The sequence below is a fragment of the Astatotilapia calliptera genome, chromosome 3 (assembly GCF_964374335.1).
Source record: "Astatotilapia calliptera chromosome 3, fAstCal68.1, whole genome shotgun sequence".
Taxonomy (NCBI): Eukaryota; Metazoa; Chordata; class Actinopteri; order Cichliformes; family Cichlidae; genus Astatotilapia; species Astatotilapia calliptera.
The window spans coordinates 56,135,529-56,157,832 of NC_137424.1; the positions used below are offsets into that span (position 1 = coordinate 56,135,529).

Here is a 22,304-nt window from a genome sequence, read left to right on the forward strand (position 1 = left end):
CACACACTGGTGGAGGAAAGCTACAGTTGTAGCCACAGCTGCTCTGGGGCAGACTGACAGAAGCGAGGCTCCCATATCGCTCCATCGGCCCCTTTGGCCAACACCAGTAGGCGGTGGGTGAAGTGTCTTGCCCAAGGACACAACGACCGAGACTGTCCAAGCTGGGGCTCGAACCGGCAACCTTCTGATTACAAGACGAGCTGCCAACTCTTGAGCCACGATCGCCCCAACAATTATCAAATTTGGGGAAAGTACACAGAAATGAGTGACAAGCGCAGCAAAGTCATTCCTTAAAAATTCCTTATTTGGCTTAGTTGGCTGAGAAACAGCACATATAATGGTGGAAGTAGATCCAAGGAGCTGTACTGCAAAGTATTCAAATGAGTGGGAGGGTGGAGCAGAGACAGGGAGAACTTTCCAGTGCTTTCAGCGAATTATGGCGAGGCCGCCGCCTCTCCCGAATTGTGAGGTTGACAGATGTAAACAAACTAAGATGGAGTAGAGTCATTGAGGGAATTCATTAGGCTGTTGCCAGGTTTCAATCAAGCAAAGAAAGTCCAAGAGATCCTGGACGAGATGCCCCTTACCAGTAAGAGAGCGGATGTTTAATAGACCGAAGTTGACGCTGGAGTTACTATGTCTGACAGTAGGCTTAGCTCACCTAACTAGGTGGGCCAGCACATTGTGGTCAACAGCCACAGTCATGCAGGGAGGACGACGAGTTCTGGACCAGATGGACACTACTGAGTTGGTGTCATTGCTATTGAAGTTTCGCCAGACCCCTCGGTGGATGTACCTGCAGCGGGGCTTGAAAGCGGTGTCTGGATAGAGGCAAAGAGCCACAGGTGGAGAGACAGCCAGGCAAACGCGGAGTCGCAAAATTTCCGTAGCAGAGTACTGAAGCAGAGCTGTCGCCAGTAGATGGGCGATGGAAAAAAACAACCCAGGTGAGCACGGACCACACAGACACCCTATGGATAATGTTTCCTCTAATTTTTCATGTGTCTGAGCGAACACACAAACTCACTGAGCAGACACTTGGAACACTGTGAGCAACAGCAGACGTGTGCACTGTGGTCACGGCAGCATAGAATCCATCCAAGTTACATGGTTTATTAAAATAATCAAATTACAGCCTTTACATTTATGTCAGACTACTTTTAATTAACTGCTTTAGCCCACTTACAATGAACATTAAAGTAAAAATAACTTGAACTCCAATTTTCAAAACACAACTTTCTTTCTTTCTTTCTTTCCTTTTTTTTTTTTTTTTTATAAAGCTCTGACTTGTATTATGAGTCTGTGGTCTGGGAGAGAGTCCTGCAACTCTGTGTGTAAAATACAGTAAATAATGACCAATGTTGGGCTATTAATTATATAGTTACTTCTTCAAAAAAGTAACTGAGTTATGCAAACAACAAAGTTTTTTGCAGCTGTTTACCTAAAAATGCAGCCAAGGCATTTTTTTAAATAAACATTTCAAACTATTTACAGAACAATCAGCTGTTCTGCATCAAATTTGATGCCACGCAAATTATTTGTGCCACTCCAAAAAATAATTTCTGTCCACTATGAGATAAAGGAGAACAACAGGCTGATACCTGCAGGCCTGACAACAGGAGATGTATCACTGCTGCAGTGTTGCCAACTCCTCAGTAAGGAAAATCGCTATTGGTTGTCCTAAAAGTTGCTAGAAGTCGCTAAATGACGTCATCACCTAATTTGCATAGTTGGTCATGCTAATGTAATTGTAACCTATGTTGTTGGAGAGAGAAATAACATCGTGGAAGAGACATAAAGTGAGTTAAAAATGTCCTAAATGCATTTAGAGTTTATTTAGAACTACAAATTAAATTTCTTTTAGCAATTATTGTTTTTTTAATGTCACAATTCCAACCCTGCTCCTTTACCCGGGCTTGGACCGGCAAAAGTGACCCGAAATAGGCACTCTGGTGAAGTTACTTTGTGTGTGTCTGTGTGTGTGTGTGTGTGTGTGTTTATGTGTTTATAAGTAGTTTTAAACCTTGTGATCCACAAAACAGCACAAGAGTAAAAGAGTAAAAGAAGAACTGACTGCGTTACAGCACCCGCTGCTTGTTGAGAGTAAAAGCGATACGCACTTTCACGTCTTTTTTTAGCGACTTTTTTCGTCGCTATGGGGTCTGAAAACTCGCTAAATATAGCGACAAAGTTGCTAAGTTGGCAACACTGCACTGCTGTAACACCTGTAACATTCAGCAGTAGCCTCATTGTTCTGACACGCAAAACAAAACTATTGACTACACTACACGCTAACTACACAAGATTTGCACTAAATGTTGCAAATCTGTCACATCTCAAAACACCGCCGTCACTCCTAAAACTTCCCCCTTCCTAAACAACTAAATGCCATGTTGCCATATTGTTTTTTTGATTGGTCCACATGGTACATTTTTCCACCAATAGGAAAGGCTGGGGGGGTTGGGAGGGGGGCTCCTCCTCACAGGCGCAGAGTGCTTTCGAGCGTTTTCCTTATAAAATACCATTTTTACAGTTTCTTCCCACAGTAAATATAAACAACGATGGGAAAAAAACAAACATTGCAAAAAAATTTTTTCATAACTCTGGTTTTTCGTGGCCTATCAACACAATTTAAAAACTGGTATCGTTTTTAAATTGTGGTATAAAGTCCACACCTTTTTCCCTCAATTGTTCCATCTGTCCTGCTCACATCTCCAATGGTTGTACACATTGTCATTAGCGTGGCTTCATTCCACATCAGCCACGCCGCTTTGCTAGCTAAAACACCGTGTCGGCACATAAGGACGCTGTCATAGCCTGTCGACCTTAATTCGGTGTGTATATACGAATGTGAATTGCATTATTGGCTGGACTATGGGATACGTTGGCATCATTCTAATTCCATACGGGAGCAGCCAGTCATTTACTGACTAACACTGCAAAAGAGAATTGTTAAATTTTTTATTTTAATTTCAATTCAGGTTGGATTTTTTTTGTACGCAAAGCAGATTTTCTGTGTGCAGAGACCGTGCCAGCTGTGCGCAATTGTGCACGTGCGCAGCTTAGAGGAAGCATTGCCTGTGGATCCACATCTTAATCAGGGCCAGACACTAAATGTAGATGGCTGGAAAAGGCCCGATGAGGGTAAAAGATCAAACACACAGCTGAAGCACAAGCAGTAAAAACCTGCAAATGTTGCAAAAACAAATCAAAACAGGATTACGCTTTAAAAACTTGATTCAAGTTGTCGTCATTAACTTTAAAACCAAAATAAAATGAGAATAAATTGGTGAGCAGTGACAGCCAAATGCGCCAGCGTTTACTTAGCCGATTACCTGTAAATATAGAAATATCCTCCAAAGAGCTACATTTATTTTTACTTTAAATACATTTCAGACCCTTTACTTTTTAGTTTTACTTGTTTAAATAAGTTGAATTAGTATTTCAAAGTCTGAAACTGTTGCCATTGACATTTACAGCATCAGAGAAACTTCACAGTACTGATCTACAAACAGGCAGATTCATATGCAATGTTTTGTACACGCATACGTTTCATTGTCACATCATCATCCTCATTAGTGTGTGATGAATGCAACTAAAAAAAGGAAGGAAACAACTTATTGAGTAACTTCAGTTTTCTGATGATCTGACAAACACAGATGGAGTTAAGTGTCAGACGCTGTTCTTCTGAAGTTTAACAATTTTTCTGCATCAGGATCAAAGTCAGAATGAAAATCCTCCATTTTCTCTTTTTCTGCATTTTGTCAGGTGAGGACTTAATGTTGCTCTTTAATTAAAAAATATTCAACTTCATAAAATAAACTTTATACACTAAAATTCATACACTAAATAATGTTTTGATTATCTATCTTTTAATAATTTTATTTATTTAATCTTTTCATCTGACAGATCCAGCTGGGCTCGTCAAGGCAAAACCGAATATCTGGTCTGCAGCCGAACGAACAAATGCTTCACTTAGATGCCCTTCAACTTTTTCTTTAAGCACAAAGTTCTTCTGTAAGGAAAAATGTGAGCGAGCAGAAGATATCCTCATTAAAACAGATGGAAATACAGCTCAGAGTGGGAGATACAGCATTAATTATAAAGACGGATTTCCAGGAACAGGATTCATGTCTGTGACCTTCACACGCATGATCAAGTCTGACTCAGGACTGTACAGGTGTTCTTTAGGAAGATCTTCTGTTCCAGATACATACTATGACTTTGAGGTCAGAGTTTCAAATGGTGAGTTTGTACGAAAATTCCCTGAAATAAAAAAATATGAAGAGCCCTCACTAGCTCTAATTTAGCATTATAGACCATGTTTAGATCAAGCTGTTTAATTAATTAATAAATAGAAATTAACATGATATACCATGTAGGTGTACATTTTATACAGCATGGAAAAAATTTCTTTCTTTGGCTCTCGGAGGAGGCGGAAGCACTTTTTCTCTTCTCCCTTATCTTCCCTGCTAGTTCTTATGTCCTTGTCTAGTCTCGTGTCTTTTTTGTATTACTTTCCCTGGAACACTCTCTCACAGTCTGGGTCTAAAACCTAAAAGAGAATTATGGATTTGATCAACTGGTCTCTGAATGCTATTGACACCCTTTAACGAGAAGTCTGGACTCGGGAGAACCCGAGTGCCCTGGAGGGACTTTCCCTGCCGGATACACGATGGACGGGTGGCAGAGGATCATGTGCCTGGCGGGACTGTCAATCGAGGACGCTGAAGATATCTACCTATTCGGAACCATGATAACAGGGTTCTTGCTGATCGGAGCTGGCTTGGCCCTGGCTTATTGGAGAATTAAGAAAGCAGAACCGGCTGTTCAAACCCCCACAAGGCTGCCCGCTGGGATTGGAACGACAGGTGCGACTTCTCAAAAAGGGCTCACTGAAGGCAGCAAGGTTAAGAGCTTGGAGGCGCTTACGACTGCAGTGAATGCTCAGAATAACACCTCTGAGCGTATGTATGTTGGATTACATCAGGAAAGAATCAACTCAGAACAACATCTCTGGGTGGAGCTGGATTACACCTCGGATCAGTTGGCTGCGGTCGTGAGGTCTCAGAATCTGCTATGTGAGCAAAAGAGTGACAAGACCACAGAATCGACGGCTAATAACATCATGGAGAAACTCGCAGCTGTTAACGGGAGACTGAGAGACCAGTGTCGGAGTGTTAAAAAAAGCTTGACATTCTCATGAGTTGTTTGCAAAAGAAAAATCACCATCATAATGCGTCTACCCCTTCCGCGCCAGCTGTGGGCTCAAGGCCAGAGCTGAACAAAACTCCCTGATAACGACTGTGTTGAGTCTGTTCCTTCCCATTCCCTACAAGGCCACCTAGGTTGGCTGGAAGACTCTTTACTTAGCCTGGCGGGGCGAAGGACACTGTCTCACCTGAACTATGGACACACACACACACATACATATACTGATACTGATAAGCACTCACTGACGCATCACCTTCCCTATCCAACGCCACCTCCAACGCTTACCTCCCCTCTGATGTGGACATCGGGTCAGCTGGAGGCGCAGTCAAAGATTGTAGCGGTCCCAGATCAGATGTACACACTGGAACTCTTTCCCAAGTTGCTTGTCTGTGTTTATTGTGTTATGGTGTGTTGTTACCTGTGCATTCCTGTATTATCCTTTTGTGTTACACATTTCAATGTTTTTTTCCTCGCTACCTGGCCTGACCTGTCTTCCCAATGTGATGTTTGCATTGTATGTACGGTCGGCAAGGTCTGTCATCTCGGTTGTGGGCAAAAGACCTGCAACTGACAAATAAAGGCTATCTCATCTCATTTCAACTGTACTTTTGATAAGTTGAATTGAAATTGTAGCACCTCAGTGTAAAGCATACAACAATATGTAATGATTTATGGATTCACATTTAATTAATGTTCTTATATTTCACAGAACTGGATAGAAATGCTGTTTTTTGTCGAACACAAATTGAGGGAGAAAACATCACGTTGGTGTGTTCCAATACTGTGTATGGACACAGGAAGTTCTTTTGTAAGAATGAGTGTAAGAATGAAGGGGAAATCCTCATTGACACAACTAACAAATCTGAGAGTGGCAGATACAGCATTGAATACAGACCAGGATCTACAGTTGGACTGTATGCAACCATCACACAGCTGACCAAGTTAGACACAGGACGGTACAGGTGTGGTTATGGAAACCCTCTGTCTCCAGATTTGTATAAAAACAATGATGTTCATGTGATTGATGGTAAGTTTCTTTTCAAGATGGTAAAACATTTTTCATATTTTATTTTTCTTGAAATGCTACTACTACGAATAGTAGATGATCACAAAAATAAACAAAATTAGAACACAAATAAATGAAAACATGAAACTTCCCACCTTCTGATTTGAGGTGAGATTGTTGTTACTGCCAGAGATCAGCTGATTCACTGCTGAGAGATCATTGCACCTTTTAAGAACTTTCTAAACTGAAATAGAGGGTTTGACATTTTAAAAAGTATTTTCCTTTAATTTGTCCAGCTTTCTTTTTTTAAAGTCTGGATGACCAGTCTCTGAGTATTATTTTTTTGTTGTTGTGCTGGCCAATCTAATCCACTGTTCATTCACAAATGCAAAAACTACTTCTTATGATGCTCGTATAAGCATGTACAGTAAGTTTCACAATCATATTCTCTTTTAATCAGTGCACATATTACATACAAAAAATATTTTAAAATCATTTCAAATCTAAGTGTGTGCTTTAAATGCATTGTTGGAAAATATCATGGCGGAGCTAAAACTGAGGGGACATCATCTACCATTTTTGCTAAAGCTGAGTGTTTCTACGCATGCAGGTGCATTTTGTGTTTGATAAATTTTTGTATTTGCCCGTGTGATAACATGATTATTATTTTTACTTTATTACTTTATTATTTGTCTTTATCACTATTGATTATGATTTTTATGTGTGTATTTATTGTACACACCTGCTTCCACACTACAAACAACAACAGCAACACAGAGTGAAAGTGTCACTGCAGGAGTCTCTACACATTGTCTTGACTCCTCTTGGCTTCGGGTTGTGCGTGCGTCCTTGGATGGTGTTTTGCTGATGGCTGTTTTCCTCATGCTCTTCTACATTAGTAAGACAAGGCGGAACTTTGGACTGAACACCAGAGAAAATGACACAAACATGGAGGTGAGTTTGTGTCACTTGTTTTCTGTCTGTTGTTGCAGGTTTCAGTGAGTGTTGTTGATCCCTGCTGTCTGTGAGACTTTCTCAGTGAAATTTAGTGAAAATAAATGATGTTACCTGTTATCAGAGTTTCTTCACCAGCAGAGGGAAGTGAAGACAAAGCAAACAACTTTTATAGCAGACAGAAACATGTTTATATAATTATGTAGATATGACAGCATACAATATATTTTACTGACCTTTCTGAAGTTATTCCACAACATCACCATTTCAAGGTGTCATATTTAAAAGTGTGAACGGTGCGTTAGTCCTGTTTCCTGACACTGCAGCACATATATGCTGTTCTGAAAGAAACCTGTTGAACTTCTTATGATATTTATAATCTTTGTTTCTCTGGAAAAAAAAATGTGTTTCTTATTTTTTTATTCCCATTTGTTAAAAGCGTGATGTTGCATGAGGTTGTTTAAACTCTGTTGTACATCTCATTGTCATGGTCCTGGGTCATTTTGACTCAGGGTTCTCAGTTTTCTTGTGTTTTTGTATTATGTTAAGTTCATTTGTTAAGGATTATTCTACATCTCCTAGGTTATTCTGTTCAGTATTGTTTGTTAGATTTCCCCCTGTGTTGTTGCTCTCTATGTCTTCCCCTGGTGTCAGCGTGTATACAGTGGTGTGAGTTGTCGTGCCTTGTTTTCCTCTCGTGTTTTATTCCATCTTGTTTATGTCTCCCCCAGCCCATCATGTCCGCTCTCTCCCTCATGTTCCCTCATTCCCTCTCGTTTGCCTCTCCACTTCCGTATCGTGTTTCCCGTTTTATTGTGAAGGTCCCGTGTTTCTATGTTTGGTCTAGCTTCCCTGTCTCATTATGGTTAGTGATGTCAGCTGTGTTCCTCGTGTCCTCACATCCCTGTTATACGTCTGTGTATTTAGGTCAGCGTCTCCCTCAGTTCAGTGATGTGTCCTCCCTCATGGCTGCGTGTCTCTCCGTGTTTCCCTGAGTAACTTAGCATTCGTTTTGCATTGTCTTGTATCTCCTTTTTTCCCATTCAAATGCCTGGTATGCCCGATGGTGATTTTTGTTTTAATGGGCCGATGTTTTGTTTTTGTTTTTTTTGTTTTTTTACGTTTTATAATGGTATAAACAATGAAAGGTGGTGGATTGACCAATTGGTCATGATCGACTCTGGGCTGGACCAGTTACAGCCGAGGAGGGCGGATGCACCCGCCCCCTTGCTTGGGTAACTGCTCTGAAAGCAATCTTATCATATAAGAAAATGGTACTGAGGTGAAAAAGAACGCGATTATATATAACACCAGGATCCTTTTGTAGTTGACAGCTGCTAACGGTGCAGGGACGGGTCTAACAAAATTCTGCCAGGGGGCCAGGTAGGGCATTAACAGGGAAAAGGGGGCGCAAAGACTTTTATTTCTTATTCTCATTTAAAATGTGTAGCTTTTAATAAAGAATTATCTGAATCTTACAATCAAAGTGGTCTTCTGATGTATAATTTATAGAAAGATTTTCACGACATATTCTGCACCACATCTCTGTGCGTCCTTTATTTTGAAAGTGCATGCACACCTGCGGACCACTTATGTGCACCCCTTCCTATAATACCTGTTGGGCCTGTCTCTACTCAAAATACCGGGGCCAATGTTTTTGTCCCAGTCCAGCCCTGCTCATGTTTTAGGTTGTTTATTTTCAGTTTTCTGCTGGGTATGAGAACTCATGAGATCCAAATTCCAGACATAAAGAGCCCAAAAGGACCATCATTTCATTTTGAAATTTTTGAGCACATTTCTGCAATTTTATGATCACCTCCCATATTATTTGCTTCACTGTGTTTCTGTATTTTACTGTACTTTTGTAACTTAAGTAGTTGTATATGAAATGTTAGCAAGTAAAACTGATTCACTATTACGATGACGAAGAACCCTGTCTGTTGTTACCAGTAAGGTTTTTACTTTCTTTGTAATTATTGTTCCCAAAATGTAACTTTAACTGGTTGTTGTACACATTTGGTTTTAACTCATATATCTTTGTCTAATGTACGATCTACAGATTTATGTGATTACTTCTGATATATTTAAAACTACTGGCTGTTGCTAGAAGACACAAAATTAACATTTTTTTGAAAATTCTAAGTAATGTGATGTTTCCTTAAATTGAGTGATTACACATCTTTCTTATTGAACTTATGCACAAGCCTAATGTTAATGCATCCTCTTGTGTTTAATAAATGTTTGTATTTGCCCGTATTGTAATATGATTATTATATTGCTGCGTTTGTCTGCATTGCTGTTGATTTAGTATTGATTTGTTTTGTGTTTATTGTTCAAGGTCAATGTTGATCTTGGAAAAAAATGTCCTGAAACCACATCCAGTAAAACATCACATGGAAGCTGTAGGTTTCGGGAGTTTAGTTTTCAATTTCCTTTGTACCTTTATGTTTTGGATCTGTACAAACCTGCCATCAGCCTGCAATTATCAGCTCTTCTGTTCACATCAGTCTGCCTTCAACATCCTGCACTTTGGTCCTCACACTCCACTCCACTGCGCTTGACATAAGGCTTATATTATAACTGGTAATTATTATGTGAATCCAGTCACATTACCAAACAATGGAAAAATACTGTAACAAGTACAGTAGTGAATTAATTCTTTAAAAACGTATTACAGCACCAGCTTCATTGCACTCCCCTTATTATTACACCCACCAGTGAATTACTCAAACATGTCAGTAGATGGCACAAGGTGCTCAGAAGGAACATAAAAAATATCAGAGAGAAGTGCTGCAGGATAAATCGTGATGTTGAGCTGAGCACAAGCTTCAGCTTTCTGCCTCTCTGATTGGACGGTTGAAACTAGTATTTGTTCATGATGCTTCACTTTTATTCTTGTTTTAAATCCAGCCTGAACTTTGAACTACATGATGACACAACTCTGAGACCTGGAACACATGATGAGACATGATGGTCCTACTCAGATTTCAAGATGCTGCCTGCAGGACACAAATCATTTGTGGAGACAGAATCTGAGTTCTCTAAAATAAATAAATGTCCTGATGTTCCTGCATGAAGATAAAAAAAATCCACAGTGTTACATGTTTTATAAAGGAGGATCAGCACAACAACAACAACTACATCACTACATATACAAAATTTAAAGTGTTTAAGGGACATTAATTAAGGACACGAATTAAGTTTATCCTAAAATAAAACAAAATCAAAGTAAATGTTTCCCTCTTATTAGTCAGAAGTTGGTTTAAAGTTACTGACATTAGCAGACATGACAGGTTAGCATGCTACAACCACTGACGCTCGATAAAATCTAACTGAGGACTTTCACGGATAATATTTTTATGCAATCTACTCTTTATTGATACATGATGCAGCACTTAATGAGAAAATAAAGAAACTCATGTACCCACTCATTAACTTACAGGTTATGCTTGGTTAAACTTAAAACAAATAAAAACATAGCACCCTGACAGCTGGATAACACAGAAAACACTGACATTACAGAGACGTTTATAAATAGTAGCCATGACACACACAACTTCTATCTTAGGGGGAACTGAGAAACAGATTACAAAACTCATCGAAACAACATTAACCCCAACACTGTGCATGATCAGACACCAAAGGCCTTCAGCTTTGTTATAAAGTCTTCATTAACTCTCCTGTAAATAAAATATTTTCTTGAATTAAACTAGTTTGTCTGCTCCTCTCTCTCAATCTGTCTCATCCAGCATCACCTCCTTAAACATTTAAAGTTCACATGACACATCTGTGGTTCTTTAAAGGTGGAGAACAATGCTGAAAAAGCAGATTCAGTCAGATTAGGAGTTAGAAGTAAAAGGAGGAACTAAATTTTCTCTGAAAACAGACATCATTGTGTGTGTCTGGAGAGCTCATTAAGAAAATGTGGCAAAAAATCAGACTTTTCAGTCTAATTCATCTTTATTAGTTATTTATTTTTAATGGTGGAGAGAGTTAGTCAGCATAACTTTGCAAGGCTGTACAAATAAGTCTCATCTGAAACGTTGTCCTTGTTTTATTGAATCTGTTATTTCTTCCTGTATTGCTGTTTGGTTTTGTAACATAACTCTGAAGAGCAAGGATTGGTTAGGACTTTTGGTAAAAACTGCCAGTAAAATCTCAGGGCATTCGTAAGATGGACTTTTGGTCATTTATAACAAACGTGCTGTGGAAGGCTCATTCTATTGTTAATTGTTTTAACCATCCACTTCACAGTGAGTTTGATTTGTTGCCCTCTGGCCGTCGTTTCAGAATACCTTTGAGGAAAACCAAAAGTCTGTTCTGCTCTGAGTCACATTTTAGTTTGATTTAAATGCCTTTGCTTACAGTCGAGGGCCACCAGTGAAGCATCAGACATAAGATTTATCCAACTGTGTTCAGCTTGACATCATGATTCATCCTGAAGGACTTCTGACCAGTTTTTATGTTGCACTGTAGCTGTTACACACGGAGGAGCTTTAATGTTTCTACTGTTCAGCTAAAACTGTGCAGCAGTGTAGTCATAGTTCATATCATTATTTGTTATATATTTATAGAAAGACTCCAGGTTTCCTTTATCCCCACCGCATCTCATCTCCTTAATGGCAAATAACCATCTTATGGGTTTTTATTATTGTTTTGTTTACTTGTGTTGTTGCCCTTGCTGCTAAAAGAATTTCCCCTTGTGGGACAAGAAAGTATTGAATTGAACTGAACTGAAGACTGAGACACAAATTGAACGCCTGTGTCCAACTTGTCTCTCTACTGTCCCAATCCAACACAAAACAACAGCACTGTCACATAATATTACACAGAAGCTGTCAATTTAGCTCTGCAGAGTGAGTAGTTATAATTAGAACTGGGTATTGTCACTAATTTCTCCAACTGATTCAATTCTGATTCAAAAGGTCCCGACTTGATTTGATTTGATTCAATTTGAATTTGGCTCAGTCGGACATAATTATTGTAAATTCTTTGATGTGTACTTTCAGAAAAGAACTCTAAATGAAAATATATTTATTTTCATATTAATAACAGATCCTAAAGCAGTACAATATTGGACATGTAGAGCCCCGGGGCTTTTGAGATTGACTGTTTCTCTGCAATTACAACCTCAGTGTTATCTACCTAGGCATAAAAACAAAGCTGACATTTGTGAGACTTCTTCAGAGGTGCAGCTATCACAGCAGATGTCTTTGTGTCAAAGTAACTGGCGATAAAACAGAAAAATATGAAGATTTTCCTGGCCTGGTGTTTTATAGCACATTACCACCTTGAAAATATGCTCCAGGTAGATCAAAAATGGGAGAAAACCATGAATCAACATATGAAAATTACCTGCAAAAAACTGATGCTGCTAAAGTGAAGCAGAGCAAAGAAACAGAGGTTTTATCAAAAACATAGCTAAGAGTTTTGCAATTTCAATTCGTAAAAGTTGAAATTTCTTTGGTATTGAATAACCGAGATTAGGCTTTCTTATCTGATGGCATTTTTTTTGAGATAAAAACAGCGGTCGACAACACTGTACACAACGGTAGATAACAGAGCAAATAAGGCACCATGAATTCTTGACAGGAAACTGGTCTTAAAGTATACTGAGAGCTAGAGTTGTGTGCAAAGAGCGATTTATTGTTGTGGAAGAAAGACAGCTAAAGTAAGAGAGAATTCATGACGAATTTGTATAATGTAACAAAAATGTCAAGTGCTTGAATTTGTAATATTTTGTAATATACTGGATTATTTTGTTTTTACTTTATCTCCCCATGCCGCCACCTACAGAAGTTCTCTGACCACTCTGCCATAGTCGGCCTCATCACAGAGTACAGACAGTGGACTCTGGACTTTGTGGACTGGTGCCAGCAGAACCACCTGCTGATCAACGCCAGGAAAACCAAGGAGTTGGTGGTGGATTTCCGGAGACGCAAACCTACCACACTGACACCGGTGAACATCCAGGGAGTGGACATTGAGATAGTGGACTTGTATAGGTACCTGGGTGTTCACCTGAATAATAAATTGGACTGGAGCCACAACACTGATGCTCTTTACAGGAAGGGTCAGAGCAGACTCTACCTGCTGAGGCGGCTGAGGTCATTTGGAGTACAGGGAGCGATTTTAAAGACCTTCTATGACTCTGTGGTGGCATCTGTCATTTCTTACAGTGTTGTATGTTGTAGCAGCGGTTTATCTGCAGCTGAAAGGAAGAGGTTGGATAAACTCATCAGGAAGGCCAGCTCTGTTCTGGGATGCACCCTGGACCCAGTGAAGGTGGTGGGAGACAGAAGGACTCTGGCCAAAATAACATCTCTGATGGACAGAGTCTCCCACCCCATGCATGTAAATGTTGCTGAACTGCAGAGCTCCTTCAGTGACAGACCGCTGCATCCTAGATGCATGAAGGAGCGTTTCCGCAGGTCCTTACTCCCTGCAGCTGTCAGACTGTACAATCAAAACTGCTCCCAACAATCATAGATGTTTACATCAGCGCTGTACCTTGCACTATTTTATCAACCGATTCACACTACAACCAGGGTTTGCCTCTTATCTGTCCATCCATCTTCATCCGCTTTATCCGAGGCCGGGTTGCGGGGGCAGCAGCCTAAGCAAAGAGGCCCTCTTATCTGTATTTAATTTTATTTAATTTAATAACAGTACAGTACTCACTTTTTAGTAACCATTGTCCTTCATGTACATATGTAAAAATTGTGTATGTTTCTGTTCTGTGTCTTGTGTACTGTTTGTTTGTATATGTGTCTGTCTTGCTGCTGTTACACCCAAATTTCAATTAAATTAAATTAAATTAAAGGATTATTCTATTCTATTCTGTTCTAACTCTCTCATTACTTTACTTTCTCTGGGATTAAAAAAGTATTATGATTCAGCTGAGGAAGAAACTGCTTTACATTTTATTTTCACCACATTATACAATCAGCATCACATTGTTTTTTTTATCATTTGACTTAGATGTTGATGTAGATGTTGTTGCTGTTTACATAACACACTCTGAGGACTGAAAACCAGGAAATTCAGTCAGACTGCTCTCAATAATCATCATAAAATAAAACAATAAGATGGTGAGCATTCAACAGCTTCAATCATGTGCTGATCTTTTTTCTTTCTTGCTTTCAAAAAGACCAGTATGTTTATATCCCTTTTCTGCTTTTACAGTTCATGGTTGTATAGTGGAGGGAGCCTATCCCAGCTCACAACAAGAAGCATTGTTTTGTGTCCTGTGTGACTGATGATGAGAAAAGTATAAATGTAAGGTTGACTGATGTCTAATGTTGTACACTAGTTAGATTTTAGACGAAATTAAAATGATGTGGGATATAACGTGCTTACATTGTGTAGACTGAAGGAACTGTGTGACCACAGAACAAGGAAATAAATGAAGGAAATAAATAAAGAGAATAAATAAAGGGAACTGCAGTAAACTTCCTGGTGCTTCATTAGCATTGTTCAGATTAGTGCAGAGTCTTTCACAGACTGTGAATCGCTGAACTCATCTATAAATGTTTAATCAAAGTTTGACTGTTTTACTCTTAAAAATTAAGTAAAAAGTAATTGTGGTGCTAAAGCAAAATTCAGTGAATATGCTATCATCTCAAACTTCAAGTAAACCAAGGCTTTAATTAATTTTGTCCTGAATCATATTTATTCTGTAGTGTTAGTGAAATACTGCGAAATGTGACCAAATTGTCCTTGATTCATTTGGATACTTGAATGAAGAGTTTGTGAATCCTGTCTGTGATGTATTTTTAGTGTTTCTTTTTGCTCAGCAGCTTCAGGGGTATCTGAGGTGTTTTGCATGAATTTTATACAATTATATCAGACTATCATCAGTGTACAAGGCGAATGATAAAAATTTTGAACTTTTGAAATCATTCAAACATAAAGAAAACACATCAGTAAAGACAAAACTCTGGTCACAAGGATATGATAACAACAAACCAACTTAAAACTATTGGGAAAAGAATAATTAACAACTTGTTTGACCCGTGTCACTGTTTTATCTCATTTAGTCAGAAAAAAAAATAAAGAATCCTCCATCTTACCACGTTTCTCAAACATTGGTCACATTTTTGAAATAAAACCTAACCCAACTGATTCCACTCTGCAATGGAGCCCACCTCAAATAAACAGTGCTAAAACATTGTAACGCGCTTACATTGTTTAGTTTCAAGGAACTGTGTAACCACAGAAAACTGAAATGAATTACAGAATGAGTATTACAGAGAAGTACTCTTTTCATTTCAGGAATATAATTTTCAAGCAGGAACCTCAGAAAATCCATTGGGGTTCAATTGATTAAGGGAACTGCAGTCAACTTCCTGGTGCTTCATTAGCATTGTTCATGTTGTCAAACAGCTAAAAAAAGAGCAGTGTGTTAACTGTAGACCCACGTATCTGTATAATGTGATGATCCTACCAGTATTGGAAAAAATAGTTGAATAGCCATGTTGTATTTTCATGGAAGCCGCTTAACAGCCTCCATGTTGCCTGCTACTGTAGAAAGTAGTTGTCACTTTTAATGCTAGTTAATACAGTCATAGGAAAATAAAGTACACTCAGTTCAATTAAGGCCAGAGAGAGTACTTTCTCTCTCTGACCTTAACTGAACCCAGTGAGGCCTGTAGGCACTTAGATGTTGTCCTGGGTTCTTCTGTAAACTCCTGGCTGAGTCATAGCTGCGCTCTTGGAGTAATTTTGGTAGGCTGGCAACTCTTGGGAAGTTCCAGCACTGTTCCAGGTTTTCTACTTAAGTGGATGATGGCTGTCATTGAGCCTTAGAAACCCTTTCAGAGTGATGGCTGTCACTAACCTCGTTTCTCAGTTGATTTTTTAGATTATGACATGATGTGCTGAGGTGTTGAGATATTTATACTGTTTCACTTTGTCAAACAGATTCTGTTTCACTTGCTGGGCCCACGTCCTCATGTTAGGTTTAATAGCGTTTTAGTAGGTTAAGGTGAATGCTTGGACATGACTTGAGTTGTGATTTGGGAACGGCCTTAAAGGGGACTGGCGATGGCTCCTGGGCCTTGCAGATCTCCATGCACTAAATAAAAGTGAAGAAGTTAAAGTATTGAAAACAAGGAGGGAGGGAGGGTGAGGCACGTAAACGAGAATGAACAGCTTGCAGAACTGGGGGAACTTATATAGATGACAACTGGAAGGAGCGTGTTTGGAGGCGTGGTCCTGCTCCTGCAATTCCGATACATAATCTCCAATTAATTGATTTCTGAATCAGTAGGTCTAGCAGTGATGAGGCCTGGGTTTAATTTAAACTGGGGTTTGCATTTAAACTGAAGCTTTTTCTTAATAAATTAAATATAATTTAATAACTGCACATTTTTCTTACTAGGGTTATTTTTTAAAGTGTATATTTTTAATGATATGAAACATCTAAATGTGACAAATATGCAAAAACTAAGAAATGAGTAAGGGGCAAATACTTTTTTCACATAACTCTATTACAGCATATCATTTTTCAGATGCTGCTTGTTATTAAAGAGAGGAGGCTTTCTCATGCAACCTTTCCAAAAAAGCGATGCATGTTCCATCTTTTTTTACTGTCTGAGCCTATCAATTGATCCAGAATTTCTTCCACAGTTAGCAGTGGTGAGTCATCAGGGCCTGATGTATGGAAGTAAGTGAAAAGCTAATTTGCAAAGCAAAATTCCAAGCCTTTTGCCTTGCAAATGCAGTGAAGGCTTGGGCGTTTGGCTTCATTTGCTTATCTCTATCTTTCTTTGAAATTATTTCTCTAGTCCCAGGTGGCGTTGTCCTTCGACACCTGTTCAGAATCATCTCGTCATGCCCTTCTTGATAACCTCTAATTCTGCTGACATCTGTTTATGTTAATTCCAGAAATGAACCAGTAACACCACAGTGACTACATCCATCTTTTATGTACAGTCTGTGATCTAAACACATGTTTGTTTTTACACTTAATAAAGTAAATACATTTTAATCACTATAAGAAGAAACCTGTCTTATCTCGGAGGAAAATGGGAGTCCATAAAGTTCTAAGGGGTAGGGACAGAGTAGTCACATCAACATTTATTATGATGGAAGTGAGTGAAACACTTTTAATTCAGTTCTTTAATCTTAAACTACATCTCAAATTTTATACACTGATCTGTTATCTAAGTAAAGTCCTTATCTGCATATTAGCTGCACATGAATGCATGTTACCTCATGAATCACTCGTCTTTCACAAATAATCTAAGAAATGGAAAATCAGACACATCTGATTTTTTTCTGATGTGTCTGATGCTTGAGATGATTCAATCTGAAAACTCTAAATGACTTTAAACATTACAATTTAGTTTTTATTTTACAGAAATATATTTTAAAAGTTTTAGTTCAAAATTTGCAAAGTATTGTCTACATGATACAAATAAAGTCACTTTGATGTATTAGTTTTAAATTACAGAATGACTAACAAAGAACAGAAATGTTTATTTCTAAGAGGCTGTATCACATCACGAGCTGTGAGCTCTGTGATTGGCTGTGTGTGTGTTAGAGCTCACCTGCTGCTGCACTTTCTGCCAGTTCACTCAGAGACTTCATACAGTCACAGTTTAACTCTATTCGTCAGTGAGAACTGCTGATGAAGATGAAGGAGCTGCTCCTCTTCCTCTCCTATGTGCTCTGGGGCTCTGCTGATGGTGAGTTTCTCTCTTTAAACTGACAGACAGTCAGCTGCTTATTGATCAGAATATCAGCATTTAATTGCATTAATGTGTTTCAGCTCTACATACAGACATCCATGTCGTTGGCTGTTCATACATTCATGGAGGGGTCATGTTTGGACTGAATCGTGAAGAACTTTGGTACGCAGACTTTGAGAAACAGATGGATGTTTATCCTCAGCCACCTTTTGTTCAACCCATCAGCTTCGGAGATGGAGCTTATAATATCGCTGTGGCTAATTTATATGGCTGCAGACAGTTCCTGCAGCTTAGTGAGACGGCTATGAAGGACTTCCCTCCACGACGTGGTAAACACATAAAGGCACACACAAACTGATAACAACATTCAATCTACATTAATCAACTAAAATAGGGAATTAAATTTACTTTGATGTAAATGTTGTCATCAGTGTCACGTGATTAATGAGGTTAGGTTATAAATGATGTGGTGTGTGGTGGGTTTCATAAACCAGAATCAGAATACTTTATTATTCCCAGAAGAAATTACGTGGTCGCACTTTCTCCAAGACAGTGAGAACAGTAGCAGACTAAACTAAGTTAAATATTACAACATATTACAAAGTTACAAAATATAAAAATAGCTCAAGTATAAATATCCAAGTATATTACACAAATTATATATTTGGCTGACATAGGGGTGTCCATCTTACTGTATGTTCCATACTTTCCCAGTACAAACCATTACTAACTCACAAACCTCTACATTTATTTGTTTTGAAGATTTTCTTCAACACTTTCAAGTTCCAAAAGCTCAAGATTTTCATTTCAGGTTTTAGAGCAGGAGGTTCTATACGGGTCCCACTGACCATTTCACTGCCATATGACTGTTTGGTATTTTATCACATGTATATTCTCATTGAAGTTTCTTTATTGAAAACTCTGTTGTGTTTCCATGCTGATAGACCTGACAGGCTCATTGAGGGAGTAACTTATCTAAGATTAAGACAAGAGATATTCTACTCTGCGGATTCCTTGACCATCATCGAACTGACTTGTGTTTGTGTACAGATGCTCCTTCAGGTGTGACGATCTACACCAGAAACGAGGTGGAGCTCAGAGCTAAAAACACTTTGGTCTGTCATGTGACTGGTTTCTATCCTGCTCCTGTCAAAGTCTCCTGGACCAAGAATGGACAGATTACGACTGGAGGATCCAGCATCAACAATCCCTATCCCAACAAAAATGGAACCTTCACCCAGATCGCCAGACTGCAGTTCATCCCAAAGCAGGGAGACGTCTACAGCTGTACAGTGGAACATCTGGGTCTGACCAAACCACTGATCAAGATCTATAGTGAGAAACACTTTTATTTAAACAGAGGAGACAGACTGAAATACAGAGACAATAGTGCATAATTATGAAGTTTCATGTCTTCGTGTTTCTGTCTGCAGATTTCACAAAGCCTTGTGTAACACTGATGTAGCGCTAATGAGTTAATACAGGCTAGGGATTGAGTGTGATTATTATTAATCAGAAGATTTAGGAATGCTACTGGAGCTGATGGGCAGTAATTAAATACACACAACACAAAATGCTTTTGCAGGTACCATGTATTTAACCGAAAGCAAAGAAAATTAAGAAAAGAAAATGAAAGCTTAAATAATCATTCCTGCTGTAGCTATTTAATTAATAGAAAAACCCAGTGGGGGTGCACAAAGGCAACTAAGCAAATTCTTCTGGCTTATACCAAGCAATATAGATTCTCAAAAAAAGTTCCCCACAAATAACACATGTTAACATCGAAAACACTGATCCACACTGAAGTCCATGAGTTTTATCTGAATATCCATGAGAGATGTCCAAGCGCTATTGTCCATAAACGGGGGAACTGGTGTGTATGATTGTGGAAATCAGTGTATTCGGAAATTACGGGACAGAGCGTCGCCTTTGATAGCTTCCTACCAGTCCAGTGGAAGCTTCAATGCAGAATGAGTCCTGCTCCTAGCCGTTCATTGGCTCGCCATCCTTTTCCATACCCAAAAAAGGTTCACCTGGCCTGCATTAAATAAACAAGGCCAATAAGAAATCACAAGAACAACATACAAAAATGTCAGCCAATTAAGCTAAATACATTAAGTTATTCTTGTTCCTGTGTACACAATTTATAAAAATAAACAAACAATATATTGGTTAAATATAATATTTCTAACCAATAAGGATTTAACTGAAAACATTTCAACTGCTACATACATACATACATACATACATACTATGTAGCTCCACAACATTTGTTATTCAACAACTATCAGTCAAATCAAAATCAAATTGTTTGGACCGGCAGCAGCCGATTAGGGTCAGCTGGTAGCAATACAAACAGTCAATTAAAAGTTCAAACTCACCAATTCCATTCTGTTCAGTGCACAACAACATTATGGCTCTGGCTCACAGTAATCAGCATCTAAGTTGCATAAGTTAGTTGGTGTTAAGAAAATGCATTAAAACGGGAAAAGCAAATGTTTGCCAATACACACCTGCAACAGCTCTGTCACCTGGCTTGCCTCCACGCATCTGACGGGAGGAAGCCGGGACAGGCTTACTATGACCTACATGCCATTCGATTGGCTGAGCAAAGTCATGTGGTTGGAGTCATGCATTTGTGATGCGTTCAATGGCAGGAAATAAGTGCAGGAAATTACTCTGGGTTACACTTGGCTGAGTATTAACCTGAACAGCTAACTTTAGTTAATGAGCTGACAGTTTTCAGCTCATGCAGTTCACATTATTGAGCTGTAATTAATCAGAACGATTAAGTCTAAACGATTGTGTCTGTGTCATGTGTCTGTTTCTGCCTCCAGATGTGGACACACCTGAGACGCCTGAGAAACATAAGCCCAGCCTTGGACCTGCAGTGTTCTGTGGACTCGGTGTGATTATCGGCGTGCTCTGTGCTGCAGGTGGAACCTTCTTCATCCTCAAAGCAAACAAATGCATCTGATCGTCTGTGGTTGATGATGTCAACCACAGACATCATCAACCACAGTGCTTGTGTAGACAATGTCGTTTAAGGATGCTGCTCTGCTCTCTGATCTTCATTCATGTGACCCTGGCTGTGTTTACATGGAGCCTTAAGTTCACTTTATTTTCACACTGTTAAACAGATTCAGTTTAAAATGCCAGTAACATAAAAATGACAAGTAATATTAACCAATCAGAAAGCTATCCAAAAGGGACTTCATAGTCAGTCTGAAACAATCCATCTGCCTTTTTACGTTTTTTTAAACTCAGTTTTATCTGTTGACTATCTTTGCCTTCAGTTCCATCTATATGATTCAGACAGATATAAATAAACCTGAATTTGAAATAAATCCTCACCTGTAAACATGAGTCAGTTTTTTGTTTTGTTATATTTCATTAATAATCAGTATCAGCTGAATGATACATGTGTGATCTGCTGGATGAGTGCAACCTAAAAGACCAAACTATTTGTTTAGTAAAGGGTAATATGCAGCAATAAATAACACTTCTAGCAAAGAGAAATATTATCCACTTAGATTTAAGATTTATTGATCTTAGATCTCAGCTGCCTCACTCACTGTCCAGAAGTGCTATGTGTTTCACTACTGCATTGCAATGTGGGATATCTAATAGTCACCTGGAAGAACAACAGACACACATTATGCCCCTATCCTGGACTAAACCAATCAGAGATAGTCAGGGGCGGGACTTCTCTGATTGGCCGTGAAATTTAAAGTGAAACAACACAAAACACTGCAAACCACAACACAATTAAATATAAATTAAAATATGAAAACAAAAAGAAGATGCACATTCTCTGTCATATGGGCTTGCATGAATAAACCTTCTGAATCCTTCTGAATCATCTGCAACTGAAAATAGTTCTGGATTATTACCTTTCTAGTGTGACATTGTTGTCCCTGGCTCTCTTTCTCTCTCTTTCCCTCCTGAGGGTGAGAGAAAGAAAAAAAAAGGCTCGTGTCGTTCACTTCAAAGACTCTAAGAGCCGTTTCGTTCGCAACTGACACATCACTAGAATAAGGCAATGTCGATTCATTAAATCCTGAATCGACTTTTAAACATAAACGTATTTTGCCAGAAACGCCAGATTCTCAGATTAAAGCTCACAAAACTATTTCAACAACCACCAAACAGCAAATGAGAGCAGGTACACGGATTCCACACAAAGACGTAAACACAGAGCGGACCCGACGCAACAGAATCAACTTTGTCTTTCTCGGCTTTCTCACCCGACGGCCCGTAGACGGACACGCTGTCGGAGCTCTGTGTTCACGTCTTTTTGCGCTGATTCTGAGCTTCAGGTTTTGTCTCTCTCCAACCAAAATTCACCGAGCCAGCAGCAAAAGAAGAAGCAAACTACGCTTCACATTTGATAAATGTCGTCATGAATTCCCTTTGACTTTTGCTGTTTTGCTTCC

The 22,304-nt window shown here is 38.9% G+C and overlaps 1 protein-coding gene and 2 long non-coding RNA genes across 4 annotated transcripts; 2 read left to right on the forward strand and 1 right to left on the reverse strand.

The window, feature by feature from the left end:
* The first annotated feature begins 438 nt into the window (after nt 1–438).
* LOC145425528 (uncharacterized) lies at nt 439–9,430 on the forward strand. Of its 2 annotated transcripts, XR_013906245.1 has the most exons (3): nt 441–947; nt 3,910–4,245; nt 5,924–9,430. It is a non-coding gene; the product is annotated as an uncharacterized LOC145425528 (long non-coding RNA). The 2 variants fall into 2 exon arrangements; XR_013906244.1 differs by lacking the exon at nt 5,924–9,430 and having other exon boundaries at nt 439–947; nt 3,910–5,808.
* An 8,283-nt stretch (nt 9,431–17,713) lies between these two features.
* On the forward strand, nt 17,714–21,234 carry LOC145425502 (HLA class II histocompatibility antigen, DP alpha 1 chain-like). Its single transcript, XM_080298595.1, has 4 exons — nt 17,714–17,865; nt 17,949–18,197; nt 18,919–19,203; nt 20,706–21,234. The coding sequence occupies exons 1-4, from the start codon at nt 17,808–17,810 to the stop codon at nt 20,843–20,845; spliced, it is 732 nt and encodes a 243-aa protein (XP_080154721.1). The 5' UTR covers nt 17,714–17,807; the 3' UTR covers nt 20,846–21,234.
* LOC145425522 (uncharacterized) lies at nt 19,200–20,689 on the reverse strand. Its single transcript, XR_013906237.1, has 2 exons — nt 20,250–20,689; nt 19,200–19,906 (listed from the first exon to the last, which is right to left on the reverse strand). It is a non-coding gene; the product is annotated as an uncharacterized LOC145425522 (long non-coding RNA).
* Nucleotides 21,235–22,304: the final 1,070 nt, after the last annotated feature.

What these genes read in the sequence shown, in the direction of transcription:
- LOC145425502 (XM_080298595.1), top strand. Translation starts at nt 17,808, where the DNA reads ATGAAGATGAAGGAGCTGCTCCTCTTCCTCTCCTATGTGCTCTGGGGC. An exon ending in GCTCTGGGGCTCTGCTGATG is followed by an intron (nt 17,866 to 17,948) that starts GTGAGTTTCTCT and finishes AATGTGTTTCAG; the next exon opens with CTCTACATACAGACATCCAT. An exon ending in ACCACTGATCAAGATCTATA is followed by an intron (nt 19,204 to 20,705) that starts GTGAGAAACACT and finishes TTCTGCCTCCAG; the next exon opens with ATGTGGACACACCTGAGACG.